Source organism: Pseudophryne corroboree, chromosome 4, assembly GCF_028390025.1.
Source record: "Pseudophryne corroboree isolate aPseCor3 chromosome 4, aPseCor3.hap2, whole genome shotgun sequence".
Classification (NCBI taxonomy): domain Eukaryota; kingdom Metazoa; phylum Chordata; class Amphibia; order Anura; family Myobatrachidae; genus Pseudophryne; species Pseudophryne corroboree.
In genome coordinates this window covers 438,077,601-438,100,173 of record NC_086447.1, presented here as the reverse complement: position 1 = coordinate 438,100,173, position 22,573 = coordinate 438,077,601, and the positions used below count along the sequence as shown (strand labels likewise).

The 22,573-nt window shown below is 43.7% G+C and overlaps 1 protein-coding gene across 1 annotated transcript in view; it reads right to left on the bottom strand.

The window, feature by feature from the left end:
• Positions 1-22,573, bottom strand: part of LOC134909718 (cytochrome b5 reductase 4) — a 530,443-nt gene that overhangs the window by 442,315 nt on the left and 65,555 nt on the right. Inside the window, exon 2 of the mRNA XM_063916915.1 lies at positions 6,856-6,925. Within this exon, the coding sequence (XP_063772985.1) occupies positions 6,856-6,925 (70 nt within the window). The remainder of the gene's footprint in view (positions 1-6,855; positions 6,926-22,573) is intronic.

Below are 22,573 nucleotides of genomic sequence, written 5' to 3'. Positions count from 1 at the left end.
CGTCAAACCTTTTATGTAGGGAGTCGACACTATCACGTAATTCCTTCCACATTACCATCCATTCCGGTGTCGGCCCTGCAGGGGGTGACATCACATTTATCGGCATCTGCTCCGCCTCCACATAAGCCTCCTCATCAAACATGTCGACACAGCCGTACCGACACACCACACACACACAGCCCTTTGGGGAGACAGAGAGAGAGTATGCCAGCACACACCAGAGCGCTATATACACACAGGGTATAACACTATAACTGAGTGATTTTTCCCCAATAGCTGCTTATATATGCAATACTGCGCCTAAATTTAGTGCCCCCCCCTCTCTTTTTTACCCTGTGTATCTGGAAAACTGCAGGGGAGAGCCTGGGAGCGATCCTTCCAGCGGAGCTGTGAGGGAAAATGGCGCCAGTGTGCTGAGGGAGATAGCCCCGCCCCTTTTTCGGCTGACTTCTCCCGCTTTTTTATGGATCTCTGGCTGGGGTATTTTTCACATATATAGTCTCTGACTATATTATGTGACATTTATGCCAGCAAGGTATCTATATTGCTGCCCAGGGCACACCCCCCCCCCTCCCCCCAGCGCCCTGCACCCATCAGTGACCGGAGTGTGAGGTGTGTATGAGGAGCAATGGCGAACAGCTGCAGTGCTGTGCGCTACCTTGTTGAAGACCGAAGTCTTCTGCCGCCGATTTCCAGGAACGTCTTCTTGCTTCTGGCTCTGTAAGGGGGACGGCGGCGCGGCTCTGGGACCGGACGACCGAGGCTGGGCCTGTGTTCGATCCCTCTGGAGCTAATGGTGTCCAGTAGCCTAAGAAGCCCAAGCTAGCTGCAAACAGGTAGGTTCACTTCTTCTCCCCTTAGTCCCTCGTAGCAGTGAGTCTGTTGCCAGCAGATCTCACTGAAAATAAAAAACCTAAAATACTACTTTCTTTCTAAGAACTCAGGAGAGCCCCTAGTGTGCATCCAGCTCAGCCGGGCACAAAATTCTAACTGAGGTCTGGAGGAGGGTCATAGTGGGAGGATCCAGTGCACACCAGGTAGTCCTAAAGCTTTCTTTAGTTGTGCCCAGTCTCCTGCGGAGCCGCTATTCCCCATGGTCCTTACGGAGTCCCAGCATCCACTTAGGACGTTAGAGAAAAATCAGTGGCGTTCCCGGCAGGCAGCAGCCCCTTGGACAGAGCTCTGCTCATGAGAGCTCTCTGTGCTTTGAATGCGTGCACTTGGCAGTGGTGGGAACAGAGGGAGCAGTGGACACTCAGTCTGCCAGAGGAGGATTTCCAGGTGCAGACACTTAGGTAAGAGTTTATGTACGAGTGTATTTGAATTAATGTGTGTGTGCATATATACAGAATACTGTATACAGTATACAAAAAAAAATTCACTGTCTGTAGAAGAAACATTAAGAATTAAGGTGCTGTATACATATGCCAAATATCCTTAGCTCTTACAGTATCATGGCCTGTTCACAATGACATTGTTAAACCGCTTTCAGGCCATTTTGTAGAGTCGCACCTGGGATTTGTATACAGTTCCTTAACGGGTGCAAGTTGGCGATGCCCCTTTTAGGCAGGGGGCCCAACCCGGCAATATGCCGGGTTGGTGTCATCACCGCTGACGTGTACAGAGGCAAGCTTGAAGATGAGATGATCTCCAAGTGCAGCCTCTTCCTACTAAATAGGTGGATGCGACCTGGCTTACCCGTTCACACCACACCGAGAGCCAGGTTGAACACATGCTACCCGAGTTGAAATACCGGGTCTCAACTGGCCCCTTTCAGACTGCATAGCAACCAGAGTTATTACTGGCGGTCTGAAAGGGGCATTAGTGACTTTGTACTACTGTACATAGATATTATACAGTAGCAGGTACTCCATAGTACCTTCACGTGGTACTACATCAATCTCACATATATTGTTGCACAGGTTCTATACTGTATATAACAATATCCTATCATGGTAAAAACAGGTGTATACTGTAGTATTGTGTGTGTGTGTGTGTGTGTGTGTGTGTGTGTGTGTGTGTGTGTGTGTGTGTGTGTGTGTGTGTGTGTATACACACACACACACACACATATATATATATATACACACAAACAAATCTAGAAAACCACAGCACTCGCCACCCCAGAAGCGGGGTGAAATATCTGCACTCACCACTCATAGGGTGGGGTGCATGCAGCCCATGGCCACCAACCCAAATATATACAAACAGAAAGTTCAGCACTCACCATAGCAAGCTCACTTATCCTCACAACATCAATAAATAAATGATTGGGGTTTAGTTAGTGAATTGGCCAATGCACGGAAGCCTGTATACCAATCGCCAAGGTACCCCACCTTCATGCAGGTCCTACACTATCACAGTCTCAAAAATTACAAAAATTAAAACCTGAAAAGGATTAGTTAGGTATCGCACAAGACTACAATCAATCTTTTTGTAAAGGTCTCTTTATGAAATTTGTCCCTTGTGACCAACAGTGCATTTACATAATGGATGCCTGTAAGCGGTATTCAAGGAATTTATTGTGGTTGGTGGTGCACCCAGAGTCAATAATACATAGTAATGTTTAAGAAGGGAAAGAGGGACTCTGTGTTGGGGCACGCTTAAATAAAACTTAACTTTTAATTGGAATAAGATAAAATATAGTACCTTGACAGACACACACATATATATATATATATATATATATATATATATATATATATATATATATATATATATATATAGTCCTAAAAGAGGAGGACAAAAAAAGGAGAAGATTCTAGATCTCTCTACTATTATCATAGAAATCTGAGAGTAGATTCTGAGAGAATTTAATGATTAAAGAAAAAATTGAAAATAAACATTCTTAATTGATGTAGTAAGTGAGGTGACAGTGACACCTAAGATGAAAATATCAAAATTTATATCAGAAATCTTTTTCTCTTTTGCTGTAGAAACCAATTTTGATATTTTCATCTTAGGTGTCACTGTCACCTCACTTACTACATCAATTAAGAATGTTTATTTTCAATTTTTTCTTTGATCATTAAATTCTCTCAGAATCTACTCTCAGATTTCTATGATAATAGTAGAGAGAGATCTAGAATCTTCTCCTTTTTTTGTCCTCTTTTAGGACTATATATATATATATATATATATATATATATATATATATATATATATATATAATGTGTGTGTGTGTCTGTCAAGGTACTATATTTTATCTTATTCCAATTAAAAGTTAAGTTTTATTTAAGCGTGCCCCAACACAGAGTCTCTCTTTCCCTTCTTAAACATTAAAAATTAAAACCTGGCAACTGTATCACACATAATATACTGCACACATGCCCACTAGGTTTAATGTGTATCTGCCATGCATCTTATGGCTTTTACAGGTACACTAGTCAGCTGACACTGGCTGATAAATTACTAAGTAGCAGCTGACACAGGTTTAGAACAATAGAGATTACACAGGGGTGCATGAAAAGGCCTGTGACCACGGTTAATAAGAGTTAACCAAAGATTAACCCCGTAATATACAAACAAATCTAGAAAACCACAGCACTCGCCACCCCAGAAGCGGGGTGCAATATCTGCACTCACCACTCATAAGGTGGGGTGCATGCAGCCCATGGCCACCAACCAAAATATATACAAACAGAAAGTTCAGCACTCACCATATCAGTAGGACCTGCATGAAGGTGGGGTACCTTGGCGAGCGGTATGCAGGCTTCCGTGCATTGGCCAATTCACTAACTAAATCCCCATCATTTATTTATTGATGTTGTGAGGATAAGTGAGCTTGCTATGGTGAGTGCTGAACTTTCTGTTTGTATATATATATACACACACACACACACACACACACACACACACACACACATATATATATATCTCAAAATGTGGCACTCTGATGACTCATTCAATCAATCTGTTTTGCAACGTTTTGGGCCGCATGGGCTCCAGGAGCCACCGCAGTGGGTGATCAGACACCTGAGGTATTTAAGGCAAAAGTGTGTATTGTATTGTTTGTGCTGCCTGAAGACAGGCTAATAAAGCCCGAAACTTTGCAAAACTGACTCCGTTTGTAATGACGAAATGAGTCCGCAGAGTGCCACATTTCATTTTATATGCATCTTTAATAGTGGATACCTAGGCAGGCTGTAATATGGAGGGAGAGTGCACGCTGCTCGACATGTATATATGTATATGTTCATCTCCCCACCAAGGCAAAGAGCCACTGTCGGATGGTCAAAAGAAGCAACCTCATCAGCAGGTCACCCAGCACTAGGTCGTTGATGGGGAGGTTCAAAGCATGACAAAAACTATGTAGAAGCCACCAATTCGTATATCTGGAACCTCTCCTTGCAAAACCTGCATTTACCCCTGAAACTTGCATAGCAACCAATCAGATTCCAGGTATTATCTTCTAGAAGGCGCTAGATAAATGAGACGTAGAATCTGATTGGTTGCTATGGGCAACATTCCATCTTAAATAGAACTCCCATCCTAGTAAATTTACCCCCATGTGTATATATTTATTTAGATACATAAATACTTACGCATGTACCAATAAAGACAGTAACTGATGTTATAGCTAAAAAGATATACTTTATTAAGATATATTAACAACATGTGAATATTAAGATAGTTAGATTTTAATAAAAGAATAGCTATAAATGAATAGGGAAATATAGACATAATGGGCAGGATTCAGCACGGATCGCTATTGCCAGAGCCGGCCCTAGGTATAGGCAAACTAGGCAAATGCCTAGGGCATTTGGACTGTCTAGGGGCATTCTGCTGATTAAAATGATATGTGACATGCCTATATTGTGTGTGTGACTGCGTCTGTATATGCATATGAAATGCTACGTTAGAGTATTCCTGGAAATCACTGTAATGTAGCATTTCGTATGCAGATATAGCCACAGTCGCACACAGAATATAGGCATGCTACAAATCATTTTAATCAGCAGAAGCTGCTTGTTTGCACTAGTCACATAGCAATGTAAATAAAATGCATTTTCTGCAAAAAAAGGCAACCAACATTAGCAGAGCTGGACGGGAGCTGCATGGCATATTGAGACAAGATGTATGAGGACAGATCTGTATCCAAGCAGAGACATAGGGCACAGTGGTAGCAGCCGTGTGAGTGGGTTCATTGTGCAATAGTGTTTGTCATATGTGTAACAGGCATGTGTGTCGTGTGTATAAATGCATTACTAATGTGTGGCATTATGTGTATAAGGTGCTCAACTGTGTGATGTAATGTATAGAAAAGGCACTACTGTGTGGTCTAATATGAATAAAGAGCAATATGGCGTGGTGTAATGTGAATAAGGATCAATTCAGTGTGATGTAATGTGAATAAGTGACACTACTGTGAGGAGTAATGTGTATATGTTAAAGTGGTACTACTGTGTAATGTAACGTGAAGAAGGGACACTATCTTATGATATGATGTGAATAAAGTTGCAGTACTGTGTGGCGTAATTTGAATTGAGGGTACTATTGTGTGGCCATGCCCCTTTCCAAAAGAACACACCCCTTTTTGGGCTGCGCACTGTTTCTATTTAAAATATAGGGGATAGGAGCATCAAGATGTGGACTGCTAGAACTGAGGGGTGATAGTGATGGGAAAAGGGTGCAGGGTCAGAGGTGGAACTAGCAGCGGTGCAAGGGGGCATCAGCCAAAATCTTGCCTAGGGCATCGTATTGCTTAGGGCCGGCTCTGGCTATTGCTACTAAAAGTGCATTTATTTTGCAATCTCAGTTGCAAAGAATCGCACAGTTAGTTGCCACCCAGAAATGCAAAAAGACTCCAACTGCAGTGTTTATAATGCATACGCTGATGCATCAAAATCAGGAACATCAAAGGGTAAATTCAATCTCGCAGATGATGTCAGAGACCCGCCTGTCAAACGGCCATGACACGCCTGCGTTTTTGCCACCACACCCACAAAACACCATGTTAACACCCGTAAACGATCATTTCCTGTCAATCACCGTGCAATCGCTTCACTTTACTATTGCATATGCACTGCAATCACAGTGCAGCTCTGGCGCATGTGCACTGCGTACGTAGTGCATGCACAGTCTTTCGATAATTGGACAAACTGCGGAAAAGCACAATTGCAATCCATGCTGAATGAGGGCCAATGTACGATACCTCATTTAGTTCTTGAAAATTATTTAAAATGACTCCTAGAAACTTATGAAGTTATACGTTTAAAATGGTCACCGTCCAGGTCTCTTAGGGAAAAAAAGGACATATACCAAGTGAAGACACGTGCATAGGTCTTCATGTGTTATGTCAAGGTTACTTTCCAATGGATCTACAGATGAGTCATCTGACAGATGTATAAATATCAGAGCTAAAGTGGATTCTGCACAGGGGGAGACTTGAGATTGACGTTCTAGCATGGCATGCTGTTGAAACACGTAACTATAAATGTTTTCTTTGTATTTTCTTGTATGCACTCAAATAAAGTTCATGAATTACTGTAAGTACAAGTTGTTATTATTATTATTATTATTATTATTATCATCCAAATTCTTGACTGGACATTGAATGATTGATACTGTTTATTTAAGACTGTTATAGCCTTGTGGACCATCATATGAATGATTGAGTGTATGTGTTTGGGCCAGTCTTCACAGGGTCTGTTTGTGTGATAAGGTTCTGAATTCAGATATTACTTCATTTAACGCCTGAAGGAGGAATAGATAGTTACAAGTCCCATAAAAAGTGAAAACACATAATAACACTATAAGCCAGTAGTGTGAGAGAATAAGGTGGTTGACAGGAGTTAACACAGGGAAGGTTGAATATAAATATATTTAATTTTGACAAAGAAAGGACCTTATCACCTGTTAAGTCTTTTCCACTACTTTTCACTTTAATCCAATCCATCAGACTCCTCCCAGGCTTTAATGGGGTCTGCAAAAATAAAATATATGAACAAATGAAAAAGAATACTAAAGAAAAACAATATAAACAAAAGCAAACAGTAAATACCTCATTAATACTGTATATTGATGGTGATTCAGAGATGGAGCAGCAGCGATGTGAAAATATGCTATTGCTGCAGGAGGAGTCTTCGTGTTAATAGACGCATTCGGCATGCTTGTGTGATCTGCTTCTGCGTCTGAAGACACAGCCATCGGATCGCTTGTGAGAACATCAGCCATCTGAGTGACCCTCCGGTTACTCAGTTGGATGTCTCAGATCAATAGCCGAAGTCAATAAAGTAAATCTGCAGAGACTGGATTTGACATACACCAATTTTCAAGAACGCTGGCTGGAGTCACACTTTGTATATGGAATGCTTAAGGTGATAAATCTTATGCGCGAAAACCAATAGGCAGATCCAGACAGTGAGTGTCCCTCCAGTACACTCAAGAAATATCTAGAAAATATCTAGAAAATTGTGCTTGTGAACCCACTTAACAAGGCGCCCCCTCAAAATTGTGACATCACTGTATAGTGGAAAATTTGAAATAAATGTACATTCCTTATAATGGACATCAACCTCCTCTTCACTTTAGAGCTCAGGCTTCAGCAGCTCAGCATATGTAAAAAGAAATAGATTCTCATGTGTAGTAATATTAATTTAATACATAAATTACACATGAACATACGAGACAAAATAACAAATTCCCATATGGTTCCATTTAAGTGTCCCCAGAGGACTTGAACAATTACCAAATGTTGTGGAGAACTGCCTTGAAAAAGACCCTGATTGCAAGGGTTGAAACGCGTCGGCTATACGGTGTTGAGGACCCCTTAATTCCAGAGTTGTCCGGAGAGCACTGAACGGTACCCAAACATCTCATCCGAAGGATTGCCTACCCCGGTGGACTTTTTTTGGGAGTTTAACAACGCTTATTTGAGAACTGTTTATTCACCAGTTCTCCACAACTTTTGGTATTTGTTCAAGTCATCTGGGGACACTTAAATGGAACCATAGTGGGAATTTGTTATTTTGTCTCATTGTACGTTCATGTGTAATATTACTACACATGAGAATCTATTTATCTTTACATATGCTGAGCTGCTGAAGCCTGAGCTCTAAAGTGAAGAGGAGGTTGATGTCCATATAAGGAATGTAAATTTATTTTACATTTTCCACTATACAGTGATGTCATAATTTTGAGGGGGCGCCTTGTTAAGTGGGTTCACAAGAACAATTTTTGCATCACACTCTCCCCAGCTGCAGCCTGTCAATAAGGGTCAGACTTAGTGACCACTGCAAGCACATGTGCAGAACAGGTCCTCCACATGCGCAGTCCTCCTGCCTTCAGAGACGTGCACAAACCATCAAGTTTGTGTACAACTCTGAATCAGGACCATAGTAGAATATTAAGAAAGAAATGCAATAAGTGGTGTATTCAGCTTTTGTACCAAGCGCAACTTTTTCCCAATCAAACACTTGCAGATGCTTTGCAAGATTCTATGCAAAACCTGTGAGAAAAAGTGCATTTACTCACCTGTTTAAAAGTATTAGTATTAATATAGAAATGTCAGAATAATAGTGCAGGACATCAGATATCACCCCTATTACCTAAAAATGTATTCCTATTACCTTGAAAAAATATTTTTTGAGTAAAAAACTTTTTTTTCCCATTCATTTTCCTTTTAATGTAGCTACATACCGTATGTGTTGATGTGGGATAGGCGTGGTGTGCTGTATAGATGATTTGGGTTGTATTTTTGCACAGAATAGGCTAGATGTAAGTTTGAGAAGTGCAATTTGTAAAAAAATATACCTTTTTCCAGTATTTCATTTAAAGTAAGAAAAAGTTGCATGACATACATATAATAAGGGTTTATGATTGTTGGGCGGTTTTATGTGGTATTTAATAGTTAGATTGTTTTATTGGATGCTGGAAGGATAAGCAGATATGTAAAATATTTTTGTCAGCGTGGCCAAGCCTGCATATGTGTAGCCTGTCCTAAAATTTTGCAATAAAGTCCGGATTGTAAGTCCCAAATTGAGTTACTTTCATGGGTGTTGCTCACGAGATAGTGCTAAGTAACTACTGTATGCACATATATGAAACAATACAATGGAAGGTAACAAAAATGGCGCTATTCAGTTGTTAACATATAAAATGTAATGACAAAAATATTAAGCATAAAGCAGTCCAGAATTACCCTGCACAAGCTCCCAGATCTAAAAGTCCTCCCTGGCAAAATCTCCTCCGCTATCCCTGGAGGTACTTGCTCCAACGCATTTCGGAACTTGATGTTCCTTTTTCAAGACGAGGACTTTTAGATCTGGGAGCTTGTGCAGGGTAATTCCAGACAGCTCTGCACTACTTTGTGACCTGCGGCTCCCCCACTATCCTTCCGGTAGGACTCCTTACTTGTACTTTTATTTTATGCATGTTATTATGCTTTGCTATATATTTGTCATTACATTTTATATGTTAGCAACTGAATAGCACCATTTTTGTTACTTACCATTTTTTTCTGCCTGCGACTTTTTGGGGGTTTAGGGGTAACCCTCTTTTTGGTATCAAAGGAAAGCTGATATTTAGAGACGCGACCAGGGGTATTGGACACCTATTTCGTTGTATATATGAAACAATGCTACTAGTAAATGCTGAACATCATACAATGCAGTGCAAAATACGGGAAGCGGCTATGTGACCGCCAATTACTATAGCGATGCCGAAATTCCGCACGGGTAACATCACGACAGTCTGCATGCTGACTAACAGGGACTATTCCAACTTATGGGTGTCCACGACACCCACAGAGTAGGAACAGAGGTCTGTGGCGCGCACAACAAGCCTGCAAGTGGCTTTGTTGCACTTGCCCCCGCAAGCAACCTGAACTCCGGGATTCCGGCATTGGTATGATGACCGGTGGTATCCCAACCGCCGGTCACCCATACCCAAACCCAAAATACAATTACCATTTATCTCCTATTCCATGCACACTACCTTCAAACATCAACTCTGCTGCGTTATCAGACACAAAACTCAACTGCAAAGTTAGAAATGTATGTCATGCAGATCGCACAATACAGGATTCAAGTGAACTGGATGAGAGATTCTGATTCTGTATTGTTAAATTATAATGCACAGTTTTTGTACACGCATACGTGAAGTCTTGAAAACATTGCTCCTAAAGTCCAGGACCTGTACCTGTCCAGAGCTAAAAAGCGAGCAACGAAGATAAAGACCAGCTACACCCCGGCCACAGCATGTTTAACTTGCTTCCTTCAGGCAGGCGTTACAGGGACGTGCCCGTCAAGTCCACCCGAAGCCTCAAAAGTTTCTTTCCCCAAGCGGTCCACCTGCTGAACTAATGAACATTGACTGACTAGACGTACATGTAAGTAACTTGTGTCCCTACGGTATGCCTATCTGTATAATTCCCCCCCCCCCCCCCCCCCCACACACACACACCTGCTTATCTGTTACCTAATTGGCTATTGTATAGCAAATTGAAGACAAATTCCTAGTATACGCAAGTATACCTGGCCAATAAAGCTGATTCTGATATGAATCTGTTCCTGGGATTATAGGGTACAGGACTTCGTTATACATGGCAGCAGGTAGTAAACACGCATTTTAAAGCCACGTTACACATACAAATACTTAATTGAAGAAAAATATGTTTCTCATACAAGTGTATGCATCTGGTGAGTTACAATAGAAAGAATAAAACTTTACCCTGGACTGTCCTACAAATACAAAGACTGTAATGTGCTTAGAATCTAGTTAGGAATTTTTTAATTAGAACTGAACTGTGTACAATAAAATATAATACATTGTAAATAAAATAAATTGTAGAGTATGGCAGTTGGAAGCTGCAGAGAGCAATAGTTACAGTTGAGATGAAGAGGGAAGGAGACCCTGAACGCCAGTCAGAGAGAAAAAAAAAAAGAGAGACACAGAAACAGCAGATACAATGAGATACAACAATGTGGGTTAGCAACAAAGAAAGCATAGCCTGTAGAAAAATAGCATTATATTGTTATTACGCTATGATAATTTTTGTTAGTAAAAGACTATCTCACTTCCCTGGGGTCTTGTCCTGGCTGACGCCTCTCTCTGCCAACAACTCCTTCACCTGTAGCTACACAAACACACTCTGGGTATTGTTTCATGCTCTGGTTTATATTTTATGTACACTGTGTACAGATGTATCCTTATGCAATGTGCATTATTTGGGATGTAATTGGTATCCCGAAGGACTGGATTCGGCAGTAAAAAGACACCTGTCCAGAATCCTGACAATCGGAATCCCAAGCGTAAGTATGCCGGCGACGGTTAGGGACTAGGGTGAGGGTTAGGCTGCAGAAGAGGAGGGTCAGGGTTAGGCTGCGGGAAGGGAGGGTTAGGGTTAGTTTAGTTGCTCAAACCTGTCCAGAATTTGGCAGTGGGATGTCGGTATCCTGTACCCAACCCTCTTATCCACATAAATAAAACAACTGGGATCAACAAAACTACATCGCTAGGTTACACTGATCACTTTTATGAGCGACATTTGTACATGGGTGCGACCAAGTCGGAATCTGTGTAAAAAAGGCTTTTGTTTGCGCAAAGTTCCGTTGTGCTTAATCTGTGACTTTGTACAGTATGTATATAAAACCAATTCTTTTGTGGTTGATGTCACTGTCTAGCGTCTGTAACATATTATGGGGGAACTCGTGCAGCAGCAAATCTGGTATTTAGTCAAACGGGCGAAGGGTAGGACCTGGGCTGCCTATGCCAGTGTTTAAATACCACGGCAATTCACACTCTTCTCTGGAAATTGAATTCACCCCTATGAGAGGCTTTCTGCTGATTCTGCAATGCATAGAAGACACAAAATGTAAAGAAAAGCATGGTACACTACTAGTCTTGGAGCATCTGAGTCACACTGATCATCTTGTGCTATACGGCGTATAGACGCACAGGGTATGAGGACACAATTATAAATAGGATAATGATGAACATCTGCAAACAGCAAATCTGTTTTCAAAGAGTACATACCTGACATTGGTCAGTCAGTCATTTCACCCAAATTAAGTCACATGCAAACAGGAATTATTTGTAAAACATGTAATAAAATACAGGTTCAGTATCCATTTTCAGAAACTTTTTGAGCGCAGACACTTTCGTTTTCTGTTTGCTCAGTCTATACAAGACTTCAGTTTCATGCACAAAATTATTAAAAATATTGTACACAATTACCGTCAGGCTATGTATATGAGGTGTACATGAAACAAATACATTTGTGTTTAGAATGGAGTTCCATCACGAAGACATCTCATTACGTATATACAAATATTTCAAAATCCTCAATACAGAACACTTTTGGTCCCAAGCATTTTGGAAAAGGGATACTAAACCTGTATTAGATAGTTAAACCAAAAGTTTATACTCAGTAGGACAAGTGCTGGTTAAAACATCCAAAGATCTCTTAAGCTAGGTACACACTTGTGCGACAGCCAAACATTCCGATGGTCGGGCCAAATTTCCTTTGGCCCGGAACAGCGGAGATTGACTGTACACATCAGAAGGACGAAATTACATATTATGCCATCATTCATTTGCATAGCACTAGATTGCTAGCCATGTCTTCCGTCGGCCCTGCAGAAAGGCCAACCAGAAGACATCGGGAAAAACCCAAGGGAGTGTGCAATCATGGGTACACCCTGCCCGGTGAAGGTAAATTGTCGTACCGACGCGGTAAATCGTGAATACATCTTGCTAGTGTGTACCCAGCATTAGATATCAACAAACTATTCATACATTTAATTTAGAGGCCCTTGTAGGCAGCGTGTTTACTCCCTCCACAAACCCATTATGGAGCTCAACAGAAGCCACTAGAGAGCCATGATCTTCTACGACTACACGAGTGGTATGGACAGCAGGAGGGTTTTGACCGACTGCAATCTAATTTTGGGGAGGAAGCACCATCCTGAACAATTGTTTGGAGTGGTTTCCAGAATTTTGGAGTGGGTCCCTGGAAGACAAGGACCGATGCGGCCGACCTGTGTCCACCATCACAGAGGACAACATTGCTGCCATGCGGACTATAGTTGGAGGTGGACGCCAGGGATACCATGGCCCATTTAAAGAAAATGGGCATATCATCGGCATCCACCCACTTCATACTCCACAAAAAGTTTGCCTGAGCAAGGTTTCTGCACGCTGGATGCCCCATCAGCTGACTTCAGAGCAGGAGGCGGCTCAGGTGACTTGATGCCGCAACATGCTGACCAGGTTTCATAGTGGTTGCTCAAACTCTGTCTGGGAAATCATCTGTGGTAATGAAACCTAGATCTACAGTTTCAAGTAGTAGACACACCACAGAAGTTCCAAAGTAAGCGCAGCATGGCAAAGCAGATGGCTGTTTTTGTGGCCAAGACTGTTCATGTAGCTACCGTGGACTATTCATGTAGCAGCACACCATCACTACTACACCAACCAATGCCTGCCACAAGTGCTGGAAGCCATTTCCAGGTGCCATTTCCATCACGACAATGCACCTGCCCTCAAGTGCATGAAAGTGGTGGATTTTCTGGCCCATGAATGCATCCAGGAACTTGGTCAGCCGCCATACAGTCCAGACCTGGGTCCTTGTGACATCTTTGTGTTCCCACAAATTAAGCACAAAATTCATGGGATTCGTTTTGAGCCACCGGAAGCTGCAGTGGAGACCTTCATCTAGCATGCAGAAAAGATACCTGCTTCGTACTGGTCCAGATGCTGCACCAAGTGGTTTGAGCACATGCAACTTTGCATAGACTACTCTGGCGCATACTATGAAGCAATGTAATGTTCACTTTGTAAATATAATACTTTTTGTGCCTCTGGTTGCACACCCCACGTATGGCTCTAGGGAATCTTGTACCCCACTCATGAGCTTTAGGCAAAAAAATAAGAATTTACTCACCGATAATTCTATTTCTCGTAGTCCGTAGTGGATGCTGGGGACTCCGTAAGGACCATGGGGAATAGCGGCTCCACAGGAGACTGGGCACAAATAGAAAGCTTTAGGACTACCTGCTGTGCACTGGCTCCTCCCCCTATGACCCTCCTCCAAGCCTCAGTTAGGATACTGTGCCCGGAAGAGCTGACACAATAAGGAAGGATTTTGAATCCCGGGTAAGACTCATACCAGCCACACCAATCACACCGTACAACTTGTGATATGAAACCCAGTTAACAGCATGATAACAAAGGAGCCTCTGAATAGATGGCTCACAACAAGAACCCGATTAGTTAACAATAACTATGTACAAGTATTGCAGACAATCCGCACTTGGGATGGGCGCCCAGCATCCACTACGGACTACGAGAAATAGAATTATCGGTAAGTAAATTCTTATTTTCTCTGACGTCCTAGTGGATGCTGGGGACTCCGTAATGACCATGGGGATTATACCAAAGCTCCCAAACGGGCGGGAGAGTGCGGATGACTCTGCAGCACCGAATGAGAAAACTCAAGGTCCTCCTCAGCCAGAGTGTCAAATTTGTAAAATTTTACAAAGGTATTTGACCCTGACCAAGTAGCAGCTCGGCAAAGTTGTAAAGCCGAGACCCCTCGGGCAGCCGCCCAAGATGAGCCCACCTTCCTTGTGGAGTGGGCTTTTACAGATTTTGGCTGTGGCAGGCCTGCCACAGAATGCGCAAGCTGAATTGTACTACAAATCCAGCGAGCAATAGTCTGCTTAGAAGCAGGAGCACCCAGCTTGTTGGGTGCGTACAGGATAAACAGCGAGTCAGATTTTCTGACTCCAGCCGTCCTGGAAACATATATTTTCAGGGCCCTGACAACGTCCAGCAACTTGGAGTCCTCCAAGTCCCTAGTAGCCGCAGGCACCACAATAGGCTGGTTCAGGTGAAACGCTGAAACCACCTTAGGGAGAAACTAAGGACGAGTCCTCATTTCCGCCCTGTCCGAATGGAAAATCAGATAAGGGCTTTTACAGGATAAAGCCGCCAATTCCGACACGCGCCTGGCCCGAAGCCAGGGCCAACAGCATGACCACTTTCCACGTGAGATATTTTAAATCCACAGATTTAAGTGGTTCAAACCAATGTGAATGTAGGAACCCCACAACTACATTGAGATCCCAAGGTGCCACTGGAGGCACAAAAGGAGGCTGTATATGCAGCACTCCCTTGACAAACGTCTGAACTTCAGGAACTGAAGCCAGTTCTTTCTGGAAGAAAATCGACAGGGTCGAAATCTGAACCTTAATGGATCCCAATTTGAGGCCCATAGACACTCCTGTTTCCAGCAAATGCAGGAATCAACCCAGTTGAAATTCCTCCGTTGGGGCCTTCCTGGCCTCGCACCACGCAACATATTTTCGCCAAATGCGGTGATAATGCTTTGCGGTTACATCCTTTCTGGCTTTTATCAAAGTAGGGATGACTTCCTCTGGAATGCCTTTTTCCTTCAGGATCCGGCGTTCAACTGCCATGCCGTCAAACGCAGCCGCGGTAAGTCTTGGAACAGACAGGGTCCCTGCTGGAGCAGGTCCCTTCTTAGAGGTAGAGGCCACGGGTCCTCTGTGAGCATCTCTTGAAGTTCCGGGTACCAAGTCCTTCTTGGCCAATCCGGAGCCACGAGTATAGTTCTTACTCCTCTAAGTCTTATAATTCTCAGTTCCTTGGGTATGAGAGGCAGAGGAGGGAACACATAAACCGACTGGTACACCCACGGCGTTACCAGAGCGTCCACAGCTATCGCCTGAGGGTCCCTTGACCTGGCGCAATAACTTTTTAGTTTTTTGTTGAGGCGGGACGCCATCATGTCCACCTTTGGTTTTTCCCAACGGCTTACAATCATGTGGAAGACTTCCGGGTGAAGTCCCCACTCTCCCGGGTGGAGGTCGTGTCTGCTGAGGAAGTCTGCTTCCCAGTTGTCCACTCCCGGAATAAACACTGCTGACAGTGCTATCACATGATTTTCCGCCCATCGGAGAATCCTTGCAGCTTCTGCCATCGCACTCCTGCTTCTTGTGCCGCCCTGTCGGTCGCCCACGTAAACAGCCGTGATGTTGTCCGACTGGATCAACACCGGCTGGTCCTGAAGCAGAAGTCTCGCTTGGCTTAGGGCATTGTAAATGGCCCTTAGCTCCAGGATATTTATGTGAAGTGAGGTCTCCAGGTTTGACCACAATCCCTGGAAATTTCTTCCCTGTGTGACTGCTCCCCAGCCTCGAAGGCTGGCATCCGTGGTCACCAGGACCCAGTCCTGAATGCCGAATCTGCGGCCCTCTAAAAGATGAGCACTCTGCAACCACCACAGGAGAGACACCCTTGTCCTTGGTGACAGGGTTATCCGCTGATGCATCTGAAGATGCGATCCGGACCATTTGTCCAGCAGATCCCACTGGAAAGTTCTCGCGTGGAATCTGCTGAATGGAATTGCTTCGTAAGAAGCCACGATTTTTCCCAGGACCCTTGTGCATTGAAGCACCGATACTTGACCTGGTTTTAGGAGGTTTCTGACTAGATCGGATAACTCCCTGGCTTTCTCCTCCGGGAGAAATACCTTTTTCTGGACTGTGTCCAGAATCATCCCTAGGAACAGTAGACGTGTCGTCGGGATCAGCTGCGATTTTGGAATATTGAGAATCCAACCGTGCTGTCGTAACACTTCTTGAGATAGTGCTACCCCGACTACCAACTGTTCCCTGGATCTCGCCCTTATCAGGAGATCGTCCAAGTACGGGATAATTAAAACTCCCTTCCTTCGAAGGAGTATCATCATTTCGGCCATTACCTTGGTAAAGACCCACGGTGCCGTGGACAATCCAAACGGCAGCGTTTGGAACTGATAGTGGCAGTTCTGTACCACAAACCTGAGGTACCCTTGGTGAGAAGGGGAAATTGGGACATGCAGGTAAGCTTCCTTGATGTCCAGTGACACCATATAATCCCCTTCCTCCAGGCGCGAGATAACCGCTCTTAGTGACTCCATCTTGAATTTGAACTTCTTTATGTAAGTGTTCAATGACTTTAGATTTAAAATGGGTCTCACCGAACCGTCCGGCTTCGGTACCACAAACATTGTGGAATAATACCCCTTTCCTTGTTGCAGGAGGGGTACCTTGGTTATCACCTGCTGGGAATACAGCTTGTGAATAGCTTCTAATACCGCCTCCCTGTCGGAGGGAGTTGTCGATAAGGCAGACTTTAGGAAACGGCGAGGGGGAGACGTCTCGAATTCCAATTTGTACCCCTGAGATACTACCTGAAGGATCCAGGGATCTACTTGTGAGCGAGCCCACTGTGCGCTGAAATTCTTGAGACGGGCCCCCACCGTACCTGAGTCCGCCTGTAGAGCCCCAGCGTCATGCTGAGGACTTGGCGGAAGCGGGGGAGGACTTCTGTTCCTGGGAACTGGCTGTTTGCTGCAGCCTTTTTCCTCTCCCTTTGCCACGGGGCAGAAAAGAGGAGCCTTTAGCCCGCTTGCCCTTATGGGGCCGAAAGGACTGCGTATGATAATACGATGTCTTCTTTTGCTGAGAGGCAAACTGGGGTAAAAACGTGGATTTCCTAGCAGTTGCCGTGGAAACCAGGTCCGACAGACCTACCCCAAATAACTCCTCCCCTTAATAAGGCAATACTTCCATATGCCTTTTAGAATCGGCATCACCTGACCACTGCCGAGTCCATAACCCTCTTCTGGCGGAAATGGACATAGCACTTACTCTTGATGCCAGTCGGCAAATATCCCTCTGTGCACCACGCATGTATAAAAATGCATCTTTAAAATGCTCTACAGTCAGTAATATACTGTCCTATCCAGGGTATCAATATTTTCTGTCAGGGAGTCTGACCAAGCCACCCCAGCACTGCACATCCAGGCTGAGGCGATCGTTGGTCGCAGTATAACACTAGTGTGTGTGTATATACTCTTTAGTATAGTCTCCTGCTTTCTGTCAGCAGGTTCCTTAAGGGCGGCCGTATCCGGAGACGGAAGTGCCACCTGTTTAGACAAGCGTGTGAGCGCTTTATCCACCCTAGGGGGTGTTTCCCAACGTGCCCTATCCTCTGGCGGGAAAGGGTACACTGCCAATAACCTCTTAGGAATTATCAGTTTTTTATCGGGAGAAATCCACGCTTCATCACACACTTCATTTAATTCCTCAGATGCAGGAAAAACTACAGGTAGTTTTTTCTCACCAAACATAATACCCTTTTTAGTGGTACCTGTGGTATTATCAGAAATGTGTAAAACATTTTTCATTGCCTCAATCATGTAAGGTGTGGCCCTACTGGAAGTTACATTTGTCTCCTCGTCGTCGACACTGGAGTCAGTATCCGTGTCGACGTCTGTATCTGCCATCTGAGGTAGCGGGCGTTTTAGAGCCCCTGATGGCCTTTGAGACGCCTGGACAGGCACAAGCTGAGAAGCCGGCTGTCCCATGTTATCAAACTTCTTATGTAAAGAGTTGACACTTTCACGTAATTCCTTCCATAAGCCCATCCACTCAGGTGTCGACCCCCTAGGGGGTGACATCTCCACTACAGGCAATTGCTCCGCCTCCACATCATTTTCCTCTTCAAACATGTCGACACAGCCGTACCGACACACAGCACACACACCGGGAATGCTCTAGAAGAGGACAGGACCCCACCTAGCCCTTTGAGGAGGCAGAGGGAGAGTATGCCAGTACACACCAGAGCGCTATATATACACAGGGATATCACTATATAGAGTGTTTTCCCCTATAGCTGCGGTTATATTTAATACTGCGCCTAATTAGTGCCCCCCCTCTCTCTTTTTTACCCTTTCTGTGGTGCACGACTGCAGGGGAGAGTCAGGGAGACGTCCTTCCAGCGGAGCTGTGAGGGAAAATGGCGCCAGTGTGCTGAGGGAGATAGTTCCGCCCCCTTTTCCGGCTGACTTTTCTCCCGCTTTTTTGGAAAATCTGGCAGGAGTTAATGTACATCCATATAGCCCTGGGGGTTATATGTGATGTATTTTTGCCAGCCAAGGTGTTAATATTGCTGCTCAGGGCGCCCCCCCCCAGCGCCCTGCACCCATCAGTGACCGCAGTGTGAGGTGTGCATGAGGAGCAATGGCGCACAGCTGCAGTGCTGTGCGCTACCTTGATGAAGACTGATATCTTCTGCCGCCGATTTTCCGGACCTCTTCTTGCTTCTGGCTCTGTAAGGGAGCCGGCGGCGCGGCTCTGGGACCGGACTCCGTGGCTGGGCCTGTGTTCGATCCCTCTGGAGCTAATGGTGTCCAGTAGCCAAAGAAGCCCAAGCTGGCTGCAAGCAGGCAGGTTCGCTTCTTCTCCCCTTAGTCCCTCGATGCAGTGAGCCTGTTGCCAGCAGGTCTCACTGAAAATAAAAAACCTAAAACTAACTTTCTTCTAAGAAGCTCAGGAGAGCCCCCTAGATTGCACCCAGCTCGGCTGGGCACAAAAATCTAACTGAGGCTTGGAGGAGGGTCATAGGGGGAGGAGCCAGTGCACACCAGGTAGTCCTAAAGCTTTCTATTTGTGCCCAGTCTCCTGCGGAGCCGCTATTCCCCATGGTCCTTACGGAGTCCCCAGCATCCCCTAGGACGTCAGAGAAATAAAAAATAATTTGACACTGGTGGAGACATCTCCAATACAGAAACAGACACAAAATCTACCTCTGAAAGATACATAAACACACTGATTTTTTTAAACCGTGGATTTTGGATGTTTCCGTCAGACCATTTGGTATGAGACTTGAATATTTTTTACAAGTCCCTCCAACTTACATCTGATCTGTTCTCATCAGAGTCTCAAACAGGGAGGTCATCTGCCAGAAGTGCCATAGAAGCTCAGCCTCATATAGCCCATACAGTTGGAATGACATGTGTTCTCTCTGGATTCTGTGAATACTTTCACATAGAATGAAATGCAATGTGCATATCATGTCAGTGGTCTCCAGTTTCCTTCTGATTCTCTTGTAGGCTCACACAGTTGACGACATATGTATTTGCTGACGGACGAGTAAAAAGCTTTGGAAAAAACATTAGATATTTGTATTTTTTAAGTTACCCACTATATACTAAATGTAACTCGCATGGATGGCGGTTCTCGCAGTGGGGATGGTTACCATGGAGTTAAGACATGAACCAGGTGGTTTAAGACTCATCTGCTGCGCAGTGAAATCTGGAGGTGTGGTGGTTAACCCTGAGGTACATGGCCAGGGAAGAAGCACCTATTGCATGATCCACCTCCTCCACTCTATATTTAGTGCTGCAGAGTATTGAGGAGTCTGAAAAGTGCTAGTAGAGAGTCAGAGTTTTCTATACAGAGGCTGTGAAATGGAAAGTAAAGATGTTACCTACAATCTGACTACAATACAAAACAACACAACACTGGGTAACCGGTCTGAATTAAGGTGACAAATGAACCAGACAGTTGAAGCTAAGCGGAAAGAGAAGAGGGTACAATCTGGTACAAATTGTTGCTGAATTGGCTTTGTATTTATCAAAACTCTCTCACCAATGGTGTTTCAAGCAGGTGAGAGATTTAAAACAGAATAAGTTTGTTGTTGACTAATCTTTAAAATAAATGGGTTACAATATATAGATAGTCATTAGGTCGACACCATATGTTCGGCAGGGTCAAAAGGTCGACACGTGTTTTTTTTTTCCTCATTTACTATCATGTCACAAACTATAACCTTTAGCAACCTTGTGGCAAGCAAAGTGGAGCGAGCCATCAAGCGCAAAGAGTGGCGATCCCGTGAGGACACGTATTTCAACAAATTTTGGTCAAAATATTTTTTTGGGTGTCAACAGTTTCACCCAGTAGACCATATGGGGTCGATCTAATGACTTTCTATCTTTTAACTGTCTAAAAATGGCCATACTCCTAAAGATTTATTATCCAATCTGGCTGGTTGGAATGAAAATCTGGTAATGTATGGGAGCAAACGACAACTGACCATCTGCTTCAGAATGCAGGAAAACTGACAAAAAACGGTCATTCAGACAAATTGGTTAAATCAAATGGTTTTTAACCAAATTTGTCTTATTGAACATTTTTGTCTGTTTTCAGTGTTTGGGAGCAAATGGTCAATTATCATTTGCTCTCATCCACTACCAGATTATCATTCCAACCAGCAAGATTGAACAAGAAATATTTAGGTGTATGGCCATCCTAACTTCTATACCACATCCAAAATAAAGCAAGTACAGACAATGTCATCTATTTGATGTATAGGTGAGCAGGTGCTACACACAATACACACCATAATGGATAATCAAGACATCCAACAGACTAAAAGTAAAATTTTACATTACTAAAGAAGAATAACAAATCCCCCATATCACCATAAAGATTTTTTTATGAAACTAACAGAAGAGGTATTATTTGTAATAACATTTAAAGCACAATTGCTGTAGGGACTATTATTACAGCCTCACAGCCCTGTCATGAGTTATATTGCAGACCAAGGATTTATCTTTTGGGGGGTTTTATGTTCTCCCTGTGAATGCATGAGTTTCTTTTGGCAGACTGGCTTCCTCCCACTCTCCAATGGCAATCTACCCAAAATGGACTAAAAAAAAAGTTCAATTTATTGAAATCAAAAGAAATAGAAGAAAAAAAATGCTTTTAATCTAACAACCATAAGGACATACATTGTACTTCCTGCATTTACATTATTCCACACCGGTAAAAAGCTGGAGCCTACATGCAGATTTTTAATATACATTCTGCAAATGTTAAGAAGAATCTATTTAAAAGAACAAAAGAAAGGAATTTAATACCTACCAGTAATTCCTGTTCTCGTAGTCCGTAGGGGATACTGGGATGGTCCTTAGTACCATAGGGTATAAGATGGATCCTTTGGAGCCTTGGCACTGTAAATTATTCAGAGTGTGTGCTGGCTCCTCCCCTCTATTCCCCTCCTACCAGACCCAGTCTAGGAAACTGTGCCCAAGGAGACGGAAATATTCAAGAGAAGGAAAATAGGTGAGTAATGTGGTGAGATTCCAAACCAGCACAACAACAGAATAAGAGGATAGCAATGCTAACCACAACTTGAAAAAATAGGGACAGCAACAGCTCAACCAAACAAGATAGATACAAGAACCAGCCGGCAAAAACAGAGCACAGAGGCGGACACCCAGTATCTCAGAACACAGAATCTTATCAAGTAAAAACCAAGTGCTGTTCTCAACAAAATTTCAGAGCGTTCCTGATTTCCATAAGGGTATGGTAAACTTATTCAAATAATCCAAAATAGTCCAGCATAAACCACAGGTAGGTTTTTTTCACTAAAATCACTTTATTAAAAAATTTCCAGCGGACGCTGAATCACCACCATTAGCTGTCCTCTCCCCGTGAGCCTCCCAGCGCTGCAGCACCGCCGGACTGTACCCAGTATCTCCTACAGACTACGAGAAAAGGAATTACTGGTAGATATTAAATTCCTATTTTCTCTGACGTCCTAGGGGATACTGGGATGGTCCTTAGTACCATGGGGAAGTCCCAAAGCTCCCAAACCGGGTGGGAAAGTGCTGAGACTTCTACAAAACCGATTGACCAACTGAAGGTCCTCTGCAGCCAAGGTATCTAACTTGCAAAATTGAACAAACGCATTCGAACCTGACCCAGTAGCTGCT